The sequence below is a fragment of the Frankliniella occidentalis genome, unplaced genomic scaffold (assembly GCF_000697945.3).
Source record: "Frankliniella occidentalis isolate FOCC.00 unplaced genomic scaffold, Focc_3.1 Scaffold23, whole genome shotgun sequence".
NCBI classification, from domain to species: Eukaryota; Metazoa; Arthropoda; class Insecta; order Thysanoptera; family Thripidae; genus Frankliniella; species Frankliniella occidentalis.
Genome location: NW_026267153.1, coordinates 1,917,138 through 1,932,878, shown reverse-complemented (window position 1 = coordinate 1,932,878; position 15,741 = coordinate 1,917,138). Strand labels below are relative to the sequence as shown.

General features: G+C 38.3%; 2 protein-coding genes across 3 annotated transcripts in view; one reads left to right on the top strand and one right to left on the bottom strand.

Moving 5' to 3' along the window:
* LOC113205066 (semaphorin-1A) overlaps positions 1-9,322 on the top strand; it is a 35,109-nt gene extending 25,787 nt beyond the window's left edge. Inside the window, exons 3-14 of the mRNA XM_052265053.1 lie at positions 964-1,068; positions 1,222-1,310; positions 1,463-1,604; positions 2,033-2,381; positions 2,460-2,542; positions 2,634-2,877; positions 2,966-3,111; positions 4,102-4,149; positions 4,554-4,733; positions 5,623-5,760; positions 6,221-6,410; positions 6,501-9,322. Of these exons, the coding sequence (XP_052121013.1) occupies positions 964-1,068; positions 1,222-1,310; positions 1,463-1,604; positions 2,033-2,381; positions 2,460-2,542; positions 2,634-2,877; positions 2,966-3,111; positions 4,102-4,149; positions 4,554-4,733; positions 5,623-5,760; positions 6,221-6,410; positions 6,501-6,672 (1,886 nt within the window). The 3' untranslated portion in view covers positions 6,673-9,322. The remainder of the gene's footprint in view (positions 1-963; positions 1,069-1,221; positions 1,311-1,462; positions 1,605-2,032; positions 2,382-2,459; positions 2,543-2,633; positions 2,878-2,965; positions 3,112-4,101; positions 4,150-4,553; positions 4,734-5,622; positions 5,761-6,220; positions 6,411-6,500) is intronic.
* A 618-nt stretch (positions 9,323-9,940) lies between these two features.
* Positions 9,941-12,134, bottom strand: LOC113205067 (uncharacterized). 2 transcript variants are annotated; one of them, XM_026420524.2, is made up of 7 exons: positions 11,967-12,134; positions 11,734-11,870; positions 11,499-11,664; positions 11,166-11,398; positions 10,849-11,083; positions 10,640-10,748; positions 9,941-10,544 (listed from the first exon to the last, which is right to left on the bottom strand). In XM_026420524.2, the coding sequence occupies exons 2-7, from the start codon at positions 11,841-11,843 to the stop codon at positions 10,396-10,398; spliced, it is 1,002 nt and encodes a 333-aa protein (XP_026276309.1). In that variant the 5' UTR covers positions 11,844-11,870; positions 11,967-12,134; the 3' UTR covers positions 9,941-10,395. The 2 variants fall into 2 exon arrangements, with proteins under 2 accessions (XP_026276309.1, XP_026276310.1); XM_026420525.2 differs by having other exon boundaries at positions 11,734-11,896; positions 11,967-12,131.
* Between the last annotated feature and the right edge of the window lie 3,607 nt (positions 12,135-15,741).

The following is a 15,741-nucleotide window of genomic DNA, read 5'->3' as shown; positions in this document are numbered from 1 at the left end:
CCTCAGCAGCCCCAGCAGTAGAATGGCCACTTAAGCCCGCCAAGGACCCCACGGAATGGCCCCGACCGTCCTCGTCTCTTTGTGTCTCGGACACATTTTGTGCTCGCGGGGGTGTAGGGCAAGCGAAAAGGGCGGGAAAGGGACGGGGAGGGGCAGAGCCAGCCGAGACAGAAACACTACTTGTATTCAGATTCAGTTTCAGATATCTCGCAGGTCATTGTTGTTGTTGTTGATAAAGAGCGAGGAATGAAAAAGTCTTGCCTTACTGGGCGCGACTAGAAGGAAAATTAGCCCCCCGCTGCCCTCCCCAGACACGCCGCTCCATTTTCCTAATCATCGTGTGTGTGTGGTGTTGTTTCCTTTCCTTCCTCTATAATTGGGGAGTATTTCCAGATAGTGGTTCGCATTTGAGATGAGTTTTGCCGTCTCGGCATCTGACTCTCCCATGGTATTCACCAATTTGCGTCCACTGGCGGGTGCTGGCAGGCTCGCTCTCCGACGGGACGCGTCCGCGTCGCTCCGGCGTTGGCGCCTAGGACCGTTTCGACGCACTTTAGGCCCTACAGCGCCGCGGAGGGGCGCGTCCGCGACGACCGCGTTGGGGGTAGGGTTGGGAGGGGTTGAAGAACTTGTCTTCCCATCCTCCCCACCCCAGCACCGCACGCGCTACAAATCTTGCCTTACTTTTTTTCCCGACACCGACAGCCCTCCTGCTTTTGCTCCTACTGCTGCTGGTTGCTTGTGGCTCGCAGGATATGCCGCCTTTGTGGTTTGCATACTCCTCCCTGCCATTTTTTAAAAGGCTCTAGTGGCCTCGTAACTAGTAACCCTCCGGTCATATCCCTCTGCCCCCTCTATCTCACTTGCTCCCTCCCCCTTCCCTCTTTTCACCATCGTATCTCTCTCGTTGTCTCTGAATCTCTCTCTCACTCTCTCACTGACTACGGTGTGTTCGTGTTTCAGATGGCCAGCTCTACGCTGCGACTGCGGCGGACTTCTCCGGGGGGGACCCCCTCATCTACAGGAACCCCCTTCGCACGGAAAGGGCCGATCTCAAGCAGCTCAATGGTCAGTTTCGGATGAATTGTACAGACCATATTCGCCGACATAGTCGAAAAATGAAGTCTAAAATACTTTCATTATTCAACTGGCGGAACCGCGATTACGTAATTTAATCATTTTCACCTTGCCTGCATATTTTTACTGTCACTCTTGTTTCAGGGCCGAACTTCGTCAGTACCATGTCCTATGGAAACTTCATCTACTTTTTCTTCCGGGAGACAGCCGTCGAATACATCAATTGTGGAAAGGTGATTTGCTTTAAAAAGAAAAATCCCGCGCTCCTCATTTGTCGCCTCAACGGAGTACTGTGGGGGTGATGAGAGCCCGAGAAACTCTACTTATTGATCCGTCGTAGGGAACAACCATGGTGATGTTTTCACATGCTTATCTTTGTTTCTAGGCGGTGTACTCAAGAGTTGCCCGGGTATGTAAACAGGACAAGGGTGGGCCCCATCAATTTGGGGACCGTTGGACGAGTTTTCTCAAATCCCGGTTGAACTGCTCTGTACCGGGTGACTATCCGTTTTACTTCAACGAAATTCGTAAGTATATTTTTCAGCTGTTATCGTTAAATGCAGACTGTACAAAATCTAATATTCATTCAAATGTTATCACTATTCAAGATTGTGGAATTTGGTGGAATTTTGCCATCAAATTGATGTTGACTCTCTTAAGTCAATTTTGCGTCAATTTTATATCAAAATTACACAAAATTTCTTAACCTGAATTCTGTAACTGACTGGCAGGTGCACTAAAATTTGACAAATAAAGCTTTCCAGTAGAGCTAAAAAGAAGAAGAATGCGGGTAACAACAAAACAGAAATTACTTTACTCTACTGTTTACTTGCTCTCCGCATTCTTCTGCATTTCAGCTTTACCTGAATGCTTTATTCCTGATGAATCTCTGTAACTTAGGTGTGTATATTCACTCCAAGGTTTTATACTAAAAGTTAAATGTATTGCTTTACAGAGTCCATGAGCCCCATAATAGAAGGAAGATATGCAGGCCAAGGTGAAGAGCTGCTGTACGGGGTGTTCACAACTCCTGTAAACTCAATTGGGGGATCTGCCATCTGCGCCTTTAGGATGCGAGACGTTCTTGGAAGTTTTGACGGACCATTTAAAGAACAGGAAACAATGAATGCCAACTGGTTACCTGTTCAATCCATTAAAGTGCCTGAGCCAAGGCCAGGAACATGTGTGAATGATTCTCGTACACTACCAGATGTGGCTGTCAATTTTGTGAAATCCCATACACTTATGGACCAGGCTGTCCCAGCTTTCTTTGGAAAGCCAATTTTAATCAGAGTTAGCTTGCAGTAAGTTCCACTCGGAGTTAGTGTCTTGTCTCAGGTTTAATGCAGAGGTATAACTTACTCTTATGTGTCACATTATAGGTACAGGTTGACTGTGATAGCTGTTGACCCTCAAGTTCGGGCTCCTGATAACAAAGCATACGATGTTCTATTCATTGGCACAGGTAATAATAATTCACCTTTTCCTCAGATGGTATGATAACAGGTTGCTTCCCTATTTCTCTAGACTTTATTTTTGTCTCTTGAATTTTTCAGATGATGGGAAGGTTATAAAGGCATTAAATACAGCTTCCCCGAGAAACAACACAGTTAAAACTGTTGTTGTTGAAGAAATCCAAGTTCTTCCAAAAGAATTCCCTGTTAAAAATCTCCATGTTGTTCATCTGGATGTGCCTTCTGGACAGCAACGCACTGACAGAGATGACAAACTTGTTGTGGTGTCAGATGTTGAAATTATGTCTGTCAAACTCCAACACTGTGATAAAGTGTCCACTTGTGTGTAAGTAAAGTGTATTTGGTACTTACATTTTATGGTCACCAGAAACAATTTTTTTTTAGAATATTGACCCAAAACCTTACTTTTCTAGGGATTGTGTCGCTCTTCAAGATCCATACTGCGCATGGGACACAAAGGAAGAGAGGTGTGTCACAAGTAGAGGTAACAGTGACTGGAACATGAAGCGATTCCTCCAAGATGTTGAGGGAGGGCAACCACGAACATGTGGTTCTTCAGGTGTGTATTACTTAAACTTTCATCAATCACTGCGTGATTTTTGTAAACTGTTCCTTAATAGTACAGCATATGCTGTTTCTTCTGATGCCTAGCATAAAATAATAATAGTAGAATTTAGAAAGTCCAACACATTCTAAAACCAAAAAAAAAGGGGGGGGCAGAGCAGGAAAAGCATTCCATATATGATACAAGATGTAAATACACATGGGATATAGTTGAACTTGATTACCCTCTAATATTCATAAATATTTTCAATTCCTGCTCTTTTTTTTTCATGTGAATGTGAAGCTTAAACCAAAATAAAATAGCTCTACCTAGAAAATATTAACATTATGAATAGAACTTCTGCACCAGCATTTTACTGGCTGCTGCTGCTTCAAGCATTTATGTAAACTGTCCATGCTTAAGCATAATGATGCACAAGGAAGACTGTGATCATGTTCTGGCGAAAGACCTGTATTGTCTGCTATGTTGTCCTAGTTTGTCCTTACTGTTTTTGCTGTTGCAATATCAAATAACTTCAATTGCATACATTTTAGGAGTCTAAACCACAATTGCTCTAAAGGTGCTCCTTCCAAAGGACTCATTACCTATCACTACAGTTTTTTAATTTACTAACACCCAGGTGTTGGTTTAGTGAGGTTTAGATTGTACAGAAATGCAATAAAAATAGTTGCACAAGTTACAAAGATATTTGTTTCTCTTTAAGAGGTACATCAGGACCAAAATACCTTCAAAATTTGAAAAAAAATTGATTTAGTGTTGCATACTAGGTAATAATTTTAATTCACATAAATGCAAGGACTTGTGTGATGGCTAATGGGTTGTAGTGGGTCTTTTGGGGAGGGCACCCCAAAATTTTGATTCATCAATGAAACAAAACACATATAACATTTAAACATCTATCTAATGATGGGATGATAGTGTATGTGAAATCCCTCGGCTTATGCTGGCTTTTCATGCTATAGCTTGTCTTACGCTTGCTTTCAGTTCGTGCGCCGCAGGAATCCCTATCTCGGGACTACAATAGAGTAACTGGTAAGTAAATAATGTTTACAAGGATAAAGTTTGGTGCGCAGGTATTTTCTTATCTTGATATTAGCATACAATCCTGGAAGAATTTTATGGGATGGTTCCCAAGTATACACCTTCTGTACTACAAAAATTAAAAATTCAGTCATGGTGCAATTTTTTTTCTTTTAACCTCCTTTAAAACGATGGTACAGTGTATAGTTTCTAAATCTTCAATTAGGTTTTATTTAAAAATAAATTCTAATTACTATTTTCTATCTATTCTATATTGGACCCAATTTCAGAATAAGTGTGTGCCTCCTATTTTTTAAAACTTTGTTTGTTTAAAAAATGTTCTGATCCGTAAAGCAAAAGAAATTACGTACATTCTACAGAAATTAAACATAGGTCAATGGCTAATTTTTCTGCAGAAACCATAGATGTATCTGACCAAGATGTCGAAATGGGGGAGAAAATGTCAACCCTACCACCTCAAGCCTGTCCAGTATGCCCCATATGCCCCATTTGTTCGTCCGCTGCCTTGTGTGCCTCTACCACTACAGCCTCCACTACATCCTCTCCAGATGTCCCCTACACAACTGTGCCCATGGGTCAGTTGCGATAATTATTTGTTGAATGCATTATGTTGAGTTCAACTCCATTGCTACTCTAACATTGGTGGTGCGTTAGTGAACACACTGCTTTGAGGGTAGCTCCTATGAAATAATTAACTATTCCTCACTTTCATGAATATTACTCCCCTCTTGCAGTTAACCAAGCTGCGTTTTGTGCTCAGACAAATTATTAGAGGGAATGGAAGGTGGACTTGGTGGTTGGCTCTTGTGTAGCATGACTTTACTAGGCATTGTATCATCCTCTTGTATGTGCTACAGCTCTTATAATGTAATTTTCTTACCCCTAAATACACATTCAACACATATGCCCTATGCTACCCGCTGCTGTTAGTTTAAATACTTTTGTTAACTTGAATTCTTTGCATGAATAATAGTTAAGGGGACTAAATTATCACTACTGAAACTTCTCTTTCTCTCAATAACCTGCATTGCACTGCTTCTTTTGTGCACTGGTGATGGGAATCTTAAGTCTCTTAACTATATAATAAGAATTGATAGCCTTTCACCATCATATATGATTAAATGGTGGCGGTCATGGTCATGGTACATCAGCAAGAATATAATAGCTGTTTCGTTCTATTTCTCTCTTACATAATGGTATACCATATTGTTACTAAGAGCCTATAATTTTCATTTTATTAAAGTCGGCCGGCAACAGTGAACTTTAGAAAGGCTGTCAAATAATGTTCGGATTCATTTTTCGTGGTAAAACAGCATCACAGTCCAATTTTAGCTGTTATTGTCCACAAGTTTGACTCATTATGTGTTATTCTTCATTTCTTTACCATGGGCTATCTGTGCTTTATGTGTTTCATTTCATGTTGTCATGGCTAATGGTGTTTGCAACCTGCTCGTGTCTTGTCAGGCGCTGCCTCTCCTGCACATACCTCTTTTGTCCATCACTCACATGGGATGTCAGAACCAGATATTCACAATGAAATTGTGATACAAGTGGATGAAAGAAACATCATTTCTGATACCCTTGCAGGTATCAGTCAAGCAGGTAAGATAGTCTCAGAAACTCTGCCATTAATCCATTGATTTTAACACTCTCATTGATAGCATTTCGTTCACTTCACTTTATTTGTGAAAACATCGCCCTGCCAATGGTTGCATGCTTGACCAACATCCAGTAATAAACAGTTTTCACACAGTTTACATACCATTCATCACATTCTTCATTTATTTCTGTTTGGGATTGTGTTTCTTTCCTTCCTGTATTTCTTTCTGTCTCTTCCTTTTAACTATATTCAAGTTATTCACTACCGGTAACAGCCTTGTTTTTATTTTTTTATTTATTATTTATTTGTGGACAGTAGGAACCAACACACATGACAGCTCTGGTATCCATGTTGGTTACTTAAGTTTAGGATGTTTGCATGTTTTCTTGAAAGCCATGAGCTCCCTCAATATTTGTTTATTTTTATGCTGTCGTTGATGACCTTGTTCTCTCTCTGTTGCAGGGTCCAAAATGGCGCCAACTCAAATACAGTCTCCATTCTACTCTGCACAGACACTTGTGATAGCAGTTGCTCTTGCAGTTCTTGCTGCTCTTGTTGTTGGCTTTGTAGCGGGGTTTCTTTTTTCAAGGCGTTGTCGGTCAGACGAGTATGTCGACATGCCCTTTCCCGATCAGAGACACCAACTGAACAGGTATGTCTCAATTATTTCAATAATTACATTCGAGATATAGCTAGTTTATGGTGTTAAATTCTGACCTAATGCTGCCTTTATTTTTTTCAGACTGACAGATGGCAGCCTAAATCCAGATTCAACTGCCTATTTGGGTCCTTGCACCAACAACAAAGCCATCAATCTGGTACTCAATGTACCTCCCAAAAATGCCAACGGGAAGAACGCGAACTCATCAGCAGAGAACAAACCGATACAGAAAGTGAAGAAGACGTATATTTAGCAGCAGGGTGCCCTCTCTCTGGCGGTCAAGCTTTGTGTTGCCAATCCCGTCAAGAAGTTCTTGCGTGTCCGTCGGAGGAGGAAACATCGAATTTTTGAGCTTTCCAAAGTTAAATCCCTGTGAATGGACTGGGTGACCTTTGATGGAAAAGCTCCTTCTACATTTACCATTTGCGAATTTGTTTGTCCATGTGGATATCAATTCCTTTGAGTAAAAGACTGTACGTGTCATTCTGAAGCATTTAGAAAGGACTTAACAAGCTGCAGTGTACTGGTGTGGTGCCTCCCTTCTACCATAGGATTACGTTCCAGAGTAAAATGAGTGCACCATGTGTGATGATAAGAATAGATGAGAAGTGAACATGTATGTGATAAAAATCTTTTGCTGCTCTCTAATATTACTGACTGCTGCAAATAGTGAAACATTAATTGTGTCATGTGCATTTTAAGTGTTGGGTATTTCAAGCCAAAGGACACTGTTTTGAGAGTAGATTCTGAAATAATTGTAGAAAGTCTAGGAAAGTTTTGTTCTAAGAAAAAAAGAAATATGTACAATTTTGTAGTTTCTCTGACAAAACAGATCCCATACAAGTAATTTGCATCTGTTGAATTCTACCAGGGTAAAGTTTGGATATCGTATCTGTTTGCAATGCACAAAAAGTAAACAATATGACATGCAAGCGAATGTTGTGCATGCTTGATTGTCGTGCCAATCTGAATCCTGTTCATAAATGAACATGATAGTCAACAAAAACATTTACCTGTAATAATTTGTATGTATGAAGATTGTTTTTCAAAGTTTGGAAGTTTCCAATTTTTTTAAAAAGAGAACACTTGTTTGTGTGCACAGTGAACAGGTACTGTACTTTAATTTTTGTCGGAATTGCCATGCTGGAGAGTGGAGGTAAAACAATTTAAGAAAAGCTATGTTCTAAGCTCAATGCTTCTTGGTTAATAATTCCAGATAATGGCAATGCTAGTGTTTTATGTGATTCATTTGCTTTTGTACAGCTGAGTTCAGCACACTGTGAACACAGACAAATTAAGTCATTACAGTTTTTACTTGTTTTAATAACTTTATTTTAAGATGATAGTGTATGTAATTGTATGTATATTTAAAAGAAATTATCATGCCTTTATTTGATTTTAAGCTGCAAATTTTATAGCAAGTATTATATTTCTTATGACTAGAAAAAAAGCCAATTTTGTACAGTTATATATTATGGACATTTTTAGAATGCTCCCAGAGTTAAACCACCTTTTTTGTACATGCTTCCATGATGTCTCACTAGCACGACTTTGGCATTAACAATAAGCTGTTTTCTTGTTTGGACCATCAAATAATTATTAAAAAAAGAATGCTGTTGTAATTTGTTTGTACATACTACTGGTTATTTGATTCGAACAAGAGTCGTGCTGTGATCTCAGTGTGATGTGTCATGGTAATTGTTACGTGATGGCCAAAAGTTTTTCAGAAGCCTGCAGAGGTGTTATTCCTCTTCATGTCTTAGAAATTTTATTACGTAACAGTTGTACAGTACATTATGTTAGATATTAGGTTTAAAACTGATTTATTCCTGTCTTCTTAAGGCTGATGAGTTCAGAGCTTAGCTCTTTTTTTGCTGTAGTTTGCTAAACATGCCCTTTTGTTAATGTTTATTTGTCAGTCTTGAGAACCTCAACTGATTCAAGGACAGTTTGTCATGAAAGACCTACCAACCCTTGAGTTAAATGTTTTAGTGCAATATTTAAGCTATGTGCAATGTAAGAATTTACATGATGGAATTGACCTGGAGACATTTTAAATTTTTTTTGTTTACAGATTTTTGTGTGATCAAAAATGACAAGCTGTGTCTATTCTTCTCTGGTGCTATCTTCAGCACTATACTCATCTACTTTGTTTTAAATTCAAGTTGGTGCTTTGGCCATTTTTGATAAGAAAAGAAATTGAAACGAAAGAGGGACTAGATAGCATTTGTTGTGTTATCAATGTAATTTTTATTTTAAAAAACTGCCAGATGCCTCATACTTGTCTACTTGACAATAATTAGCTTTACTTCTTAAAATTTTATATCTATTACTAAAATATTGCAGTGCAATAGATTAAAGCTCCAAAGTCAGACAGCAGAAAACAAATATTGAGGCATTCTTTTAATTACAAAATGATCTCACTCCTATCAGAAAATATAATTGAATACATAGTTCTGAAGCATTCGCCTGACCCCTGTAATTGTTTCAAAATTGTTTGGGCCTTTTCTTCCAAATTCTCCAGTATGTTTTTGCTTTCATTGATAGCCTTTCTCTTTCCGCTTATGTTTGTTTAGTTTCCTATTTTCCTAGGTATGTACATAAGAATTGTTGCCATTGAAATGTGTAATTGTTTTGTTTGCTTTGTGTGCAGGCAGCTTTGTTATGTTTTATCTGTGTACTGGACAGCAATTAGAGCTATAGAGGACCAGAAAGTGTAAGTAATTGTAAAATTTACACCATATATTTTTTACTGGTAATTTTTTATGAGTGCATTTGAGGTTTTTCTGTAGGTACCTTCAGTTTCAAAAGCTTCATCGGTAATTATTCTGCTTCATTTTCAAACTTTTAACAATTATTATGTGGTAAAGATATATTTTAATACATGCAAGTACTGAGCTCCACAGTTGGGTCACTTCTACATACTTAAGGCATTTCCCACCACCCCTTCCTAACCAGAATCCAGCAGTATTAACTTCCATCTTTAATATTTATCATTTTAGGACATAGATATTTTTCAATAGTGAAAAGTTACTTTCTTTTATGGAAAAGGCCAATTTTTCCCTCTGTTTTTTTTTTTTTTAAGAAGCAAAGTGATTGTACTCTTCACTAGATTATTACAGAAGAATATGCAGTACATAATAACTGCACGGAAAGCTTAGGTCATCTGTAATATTTTTGGATGCTGATCAATTTCTAAACTGGCTCTTTAACATTCATTTTTGTTTTAATACTGTATAGGAATTGTCTTAGATAAATTTTTGTTTTAATTTCCGTAGAAGATAGTAATTGCCTCGGTAGTCTTCATCTGCACTGCAGTAAAGTTCTGTAGCTGTGTAATGCTAAGCTATTGACTTTTTAAGGTAAAAAGTAAATCCCTTATGACCAACAAAAAACCAACACTTTATCATATTACATTCATTCAGCTTTCTATACAAATTCCATATCAAAAATGGCATTTTAGTCATTTTTGTACAGCTGTTATTTTAGGCAGAAGGTTAAGTTTGATTAACAAACTGTCATCACTGTTTGTAGTCTTTGGTTTTATTGTATGGTTTGAAAAACAGGAAAATTTTGTAAGCAAAGACTGAGAGTTGATGAATATTGTAAATAATAGCTGATGTATATATACAGCATTGTTAAATGATAATTTTAAAATAAAATACATTTTATTATGCAACAAACAAGTAATATCTTGTGTCATAACACAGTTCTATAAAAAAAAGAAAACACATAACAAAACCTGTTACAGGTACACAAACAGAAATCTCATGCTTCTCTAACATTTCTATAAAAACCACAAACCAAAAAAACAACAACTATTTCAGCATGTTTCAGGTCAGAGGATATTTGTCTCATGAGCGGTGGTGAGGTTGAAGCTGCTTCAACTGTTTTGGAGCCCTGTAATTTTTTCAGCATTCAGGCAAGTAGCAAGCATATCTGACAATACTTATGTCACTGTAATGCCTTCCTCTGCCTACTTCAAGTCACTGAAGAAATCAGTGACCTCTTCCAGCTCTCTCTCGCGTGCTTGCTGGTGAGCCCATCGGTCTTCAGCTGTTTTATCAGTGACACGCCACTTGTCATGAAAGACTCTTTGTCCACAAGACGGGCATTTCTTACCACCTTTAATGATAAGATAAAAACAATTCACGATTCAATGCAACACAATTCAATACAGTAAGGAATGACATTTAATTATTAATCATCAAAAATCTTGCCTTGAAATGGTGGAGTTTTCATGTAGGTAATAAGACAATGTTGATGGAACAAATGGCTGCAGTACATTCTTTCAACATGCATGTCTGAATTCTCATCAGTTTCTGCTTCCTTGAGAAAGAAAAAAATATATGTTGATTGAGTATGATAAAATGTAAGTCCTAGTAGGATGACAAGGAACAAAGAGAATTTCCCACAAAACATTGCTTACCTCTGGATTTGATGGGAGGCAAGGCTGTTTACAGAGCTGACACTTTTCATTAGGGACTTCTTTGACAATTTTGCCAAGGAATGACAACACATGAAAAAGTGATGGCTTGGGAACAAATTGTTCATTTGCCTTTTTTTTGAGAGGTGGTTCAACACACTTCCTTGCAATTTCTTTAGCCTGTCCAACACAATAACGTTGGAACATAGGTGGGAAGTTTGTGTCAACATCCTGAAAACTGAAGTCATCGACCATAAAAAAGATTAGTTTAACTCAATAAATTTGCAGTTATGTAACATCTACTGAAATTCCTAACATACTCAATAGCCTTGGTTGGGTAATCCTCTGGGACAAGTACAGAAAGTTTTAGGAAGTAGCTGCCTTGAGTTGCCTTAAAAGTGAGAGAAGATGATTTCTGTTTTAAACGAAATTCATCACCACTGTCACCTGTAAGGTTGAGAACTTTTTCCTTCAGCAAAGATATTTCATCATAGCAGCATGAGAGAGGATTCTCATCAATAAAAGTCTGAATGAATTTTAAAAGTGGTAATATCTGTGGGAGAGAGAATCCTCAATTAGAAAAGTATGCTACATTATTCATTTAATTCATTAATAGTTCCATTATTAAATTTTCCACAATTAACTTCGCTTACCTGAGGTTTTCCAAGGTATTTTTTAATTTCTTGTTCGCACACACAAGTGAGTTTTTCTAATAATAAGTCAGACAAAGTTTTGCTTTTCAGTTCAATCAAAAGCGGAGAAGATGGATAATTAGTTGGAAACTGTGCACAAACCACAATAGTTTTGGTGGCCGTGCGACTGTAAAAGGTAATTCTTATCAATGGTACATGGAAAACACACTTATTGTACTATTCAAAAAGGGCTCACCTTATTTCGACTCGAACAATAGACTGAACACAAGACACAAGGCGAGAGCCTGGGATTGTACGCTCACAGAGCTTTGATACATCTTCAAGCTCGTATTCAATTAGGCCCATAGAAATAATTTTTTTCGCCACCTAGCTCTGTTAACACAATAGTGAAAGAAAAACTAATGTTACAAATAAGCAGAAGCAGACACAAATAACAATAGAGGTTAGCAGAAGCTTTATGAAACTTACAAGGTAGTGTAGTCTATAGATGCCAGCACTAAGTAAGTACCGAATTGCAAACCCTTCAAACAGTGCGTTAAAATTTTTCAGATATGGATAGTGGCTTTGGGGTCAGTCTAAAACACTAAATAAAAAACAACAATTTTATGTGACTGGAGAGTCTGACCACCCAAACAAGAGGTAGGAGGGTGAAGAAGGAGTGGGAAATGCGTCGATAAATCCCTCATACCGCGGAAACCCAAGAGGTGCGAATAGTCACTCCCCAATTTAAAGATGGCCACCTGTTGTTTACTTTTTTCATTGCGTTCGGTCGGCCGGTTCGGCGGTTCGGCGTGTGAAACGTTGGTCAACCGATCGTCGATTTCTGCGTAAGTTCGCAGTCATTTAACTTATTTGAATATTTTGAGAAACATTTCGAGAGAGTGAGAAAGTTTTGGACCATCCTCGTACGGTATGCTTCACAACTTGCTTCTTAATTTGCGTCTCAATGCTGCACTCTCTAGGTTATGTTTCTTGAGGTTTAGGCGACTTTTCTCGTGGTGCAGATGATTTCGTACCGCAATTTGACTTGTAAAGTGGACATTGTGTTTGTTTCAGACAAGAATATTAGCTGTCATGGATAGAAATCAACCCTCAGTAGAGACAGTGAGAGTTGCATTGGTAAGTACATCATGTCAGTGCTGTTGATGTTTTGTGAAAAATCATTGCAAGAGAAGGAATCTGAACCTTATTATTGTTTCAGACCCCACACTTTATGGATCGGATGCGAATGCAAATGGAAATCAACAACATGAGGATAGCAAGACTTCTGGAGGAAGCTGAGGGGAACGACAGACTGATAAAGGAACTACTGTCGAGGAAAGATGCTGGCACAAAACCTCGGGCCAACAAGCAGCAAAAGAAGACAATGTAGGTTTAGGTTTGTGCTGTTATGTGTGCTATGACATGTTGTCTGCCTTGCTTCTATTCTCTATACCCTATTCTTCATACCAGTTCCAAATCATGGCACTCACTTTTAAAATGGAATAATTTGTTCTTCTCTGTAATTTTAAGTACCACTGAAACAAGATCTGAAAAAGGAGAGTAAATAAAAAACACTGTAGCCTTTTGGAATTGAATTGAATTGAAGATACCCAATAAGGAAATTGAACTGCATTTTTCATAATTTTATAATTTACTTAAATAAGACCGGTTGTTCCAATTGACCATTTCACTCGGTGGCCGCACTGGCGGTCTTCCGGTTGGTACAACATCTGTTTGTGGCCCTCGAGGCGGCCTAATATGTGTTTTGTGGTTTCCAACGCAAAATTCGAGCTCTCTGACAACTAAGCAGCGATCAGGAGTCACATCCAATGAAATATTCTAGTCCTTACTAGATCATAAAGGACGTTGTACCAACCGGAAGACCGCCGGTGTGGCCGCTGGGTGAAATGGTCAATTAGATTTCTAAAAGGCGACACTGCCTTTTACTTTGCTTTTTCAAATCTTGTTTCAAGTACCTAAAAACAGAAAAAAAGATAGAAGTTACTAACAATTACAGAGAAGAATTATTAAGACTTGCCAAATGAATAATTTTGTTGTAATACAGTATTTAGTTTAGATTTATACTTTGAGTGGATAGTATTAAAATTAGGTGCACATCATCTTGTCTATATTAAAGTAAGTTTATAAACATTAATTTAAGTGAGAAGGAACCAATATGTCACTTATTGTCACTCATACTGGTCAGCTATTGTGAGCCGCTGGCACTCGGATCTTTGATTTAGCTTTCAAAGTGGACTGATGGTCTGAAGACCTTACAGGCCAAGACTGAAAATTTCAGGGAAAATAAGTCCAATTTTAAGGTTTATTTTAAGCCGCAACCCGTTTATATTCTCATCAGGAGTAAGAAAAATAAAAATCAATATGTACTTTTTCACTTTGTTTCTCCAAGTTAAAATAACTTGCTTTTACCCAGTTTACTCATGCTCCATCTAGTTTTAATCAGCATGGCAACTGGTTCAAAAAAACTTTGGGTGGGGCCAAAGTGAGTTCTAGGATAGATTAAGCTTGGGTAATTTTTCACAAAGTCAAAAACTACAATTTTTGCCAAATCTCACCTAGATTTTTCCCAGACCTCAAGAGGTGATTGTTGAGGTCTACTGGTAATACTAAAAAGAATTCTCAACTATAATTTTTTTTTCAAAACCTCAATATGAGGTTTGTGGTGACTTAGGAAAAAATGACCCTATATGATTTATAATGGAGTGTTTGTTCACAAATAAAGTAGCTAAGTTTTAGGGGAATTAGTAGCTACAGCTTTAAAAAAATGTGACAAATGTGTCAAAAATTGCCATTTTCTTAGCATACTGGCAATATTATCACCCATTGGAGGATACAATGTTGTTTTTGCAGTGCCAAATATAGCAGTTTTATCACAAATTGGAGGATACAAGATTATTTTTACATTGCAAAGATTTGGCACAAGGATTACTGATGTACTCAAAGTAGCAGAATTATCACCCATTGGAGGATACAAAGTTGTTTTGCAGTTCTTAAATAGCTCCCCACTCCCCAGCCCATTTTCAATATTAAGGACTGTACATTTATAGTATGTTGGTTAAAAGACTTAGCAATCAAATCAGGATCACAATAGGGTCTTTCTGAACGGAGAGGATTATCCTCACAGGAATGTCCTTGTTCCTTTTCAGTTTTGTTTCTAATTTTTTGTGGGGATTTGTTAAGTTTAGTTTATTGAGACATGAGCAAAGAAGTCTATGTAGTCATTTTACCCAAAAGAATAGGTGAGTTGACATGACAGTAACCAACGCTGGTCCAATTTATCTCTGTACAGACTCCATGAAGAGCATCCTTTCGTGTGCATCAAAGGGTGGTTTTTGATGTTTTTAGTGGTGCCTTGGTTCTTTGTTGTCGATTTCAATCCTCCTCTGTCAAAATCCAGGCTAATTTGTTATCACTGAAAATGTCTTTTAAAAATCTTGGCAATTTGGAAAATTGTTGGAATTGGTTTGGATTGGTGGGGCAGACTCCGTTTTCACATGCTCTGTCTAAATATCATGGTGCTGACACGCTACTGCAGAGTTCTTAGCCAGTGCGCCTTAGGTAGCCTACCCACCCTTAGTTAGAGAGACCAGCTCTTATAAAACTCAAGTTTCTGTGGACAGGGTTGGTTTCCGACAGATACAAAGGTAGTTTTGTGGTGCCTGGTTCACTCCTGTCGATTTGAATACTCCTCCATCGAAATCCGGACCCGTCAATTTTCGCTAAAAATAGGAAGGCCTTTGTAAATTTTGCCAAAAATGAGACATTTGAAAATCTCTGGAAATGGTTGGGATTGGTTTGACAGCACCCTCTTACCAACGTTCCGTCGAAATTTCAATTCGCAGACCCATTTTAAGCGAGTTACGCCCGTTTTTCTTGTACCGGCTCGCCTGCTAGGTAGGCAGTCCATCTTACGCTACCCGCCAGATTCAAAAGACAACCCCTTAAAACTCAAGTGTGTCTGCCGGTCTGGACAGGGGTGGTTTCTGGCGGAACCAAAAGTATTTTTGTGGTTCCCTGGTCCACCCCTGTCGGTTCGACTACTTTTCCATCGAAATCCGGACCCACCCATTTTCGCTAAAAATGGAAAGGCTATAGCCTTTGTAAATTTGGCCAAAAATGAAAAAAAGAAAAATCGCTGGAAATGACTGGAATTGGTCTAGGAGAGTCGCCTTTGACCTCCTCTGTCGAAATTGCGTACTTCCTGCCTCTTTTGCATCCTGTTTCTTCGACTATAAAATTG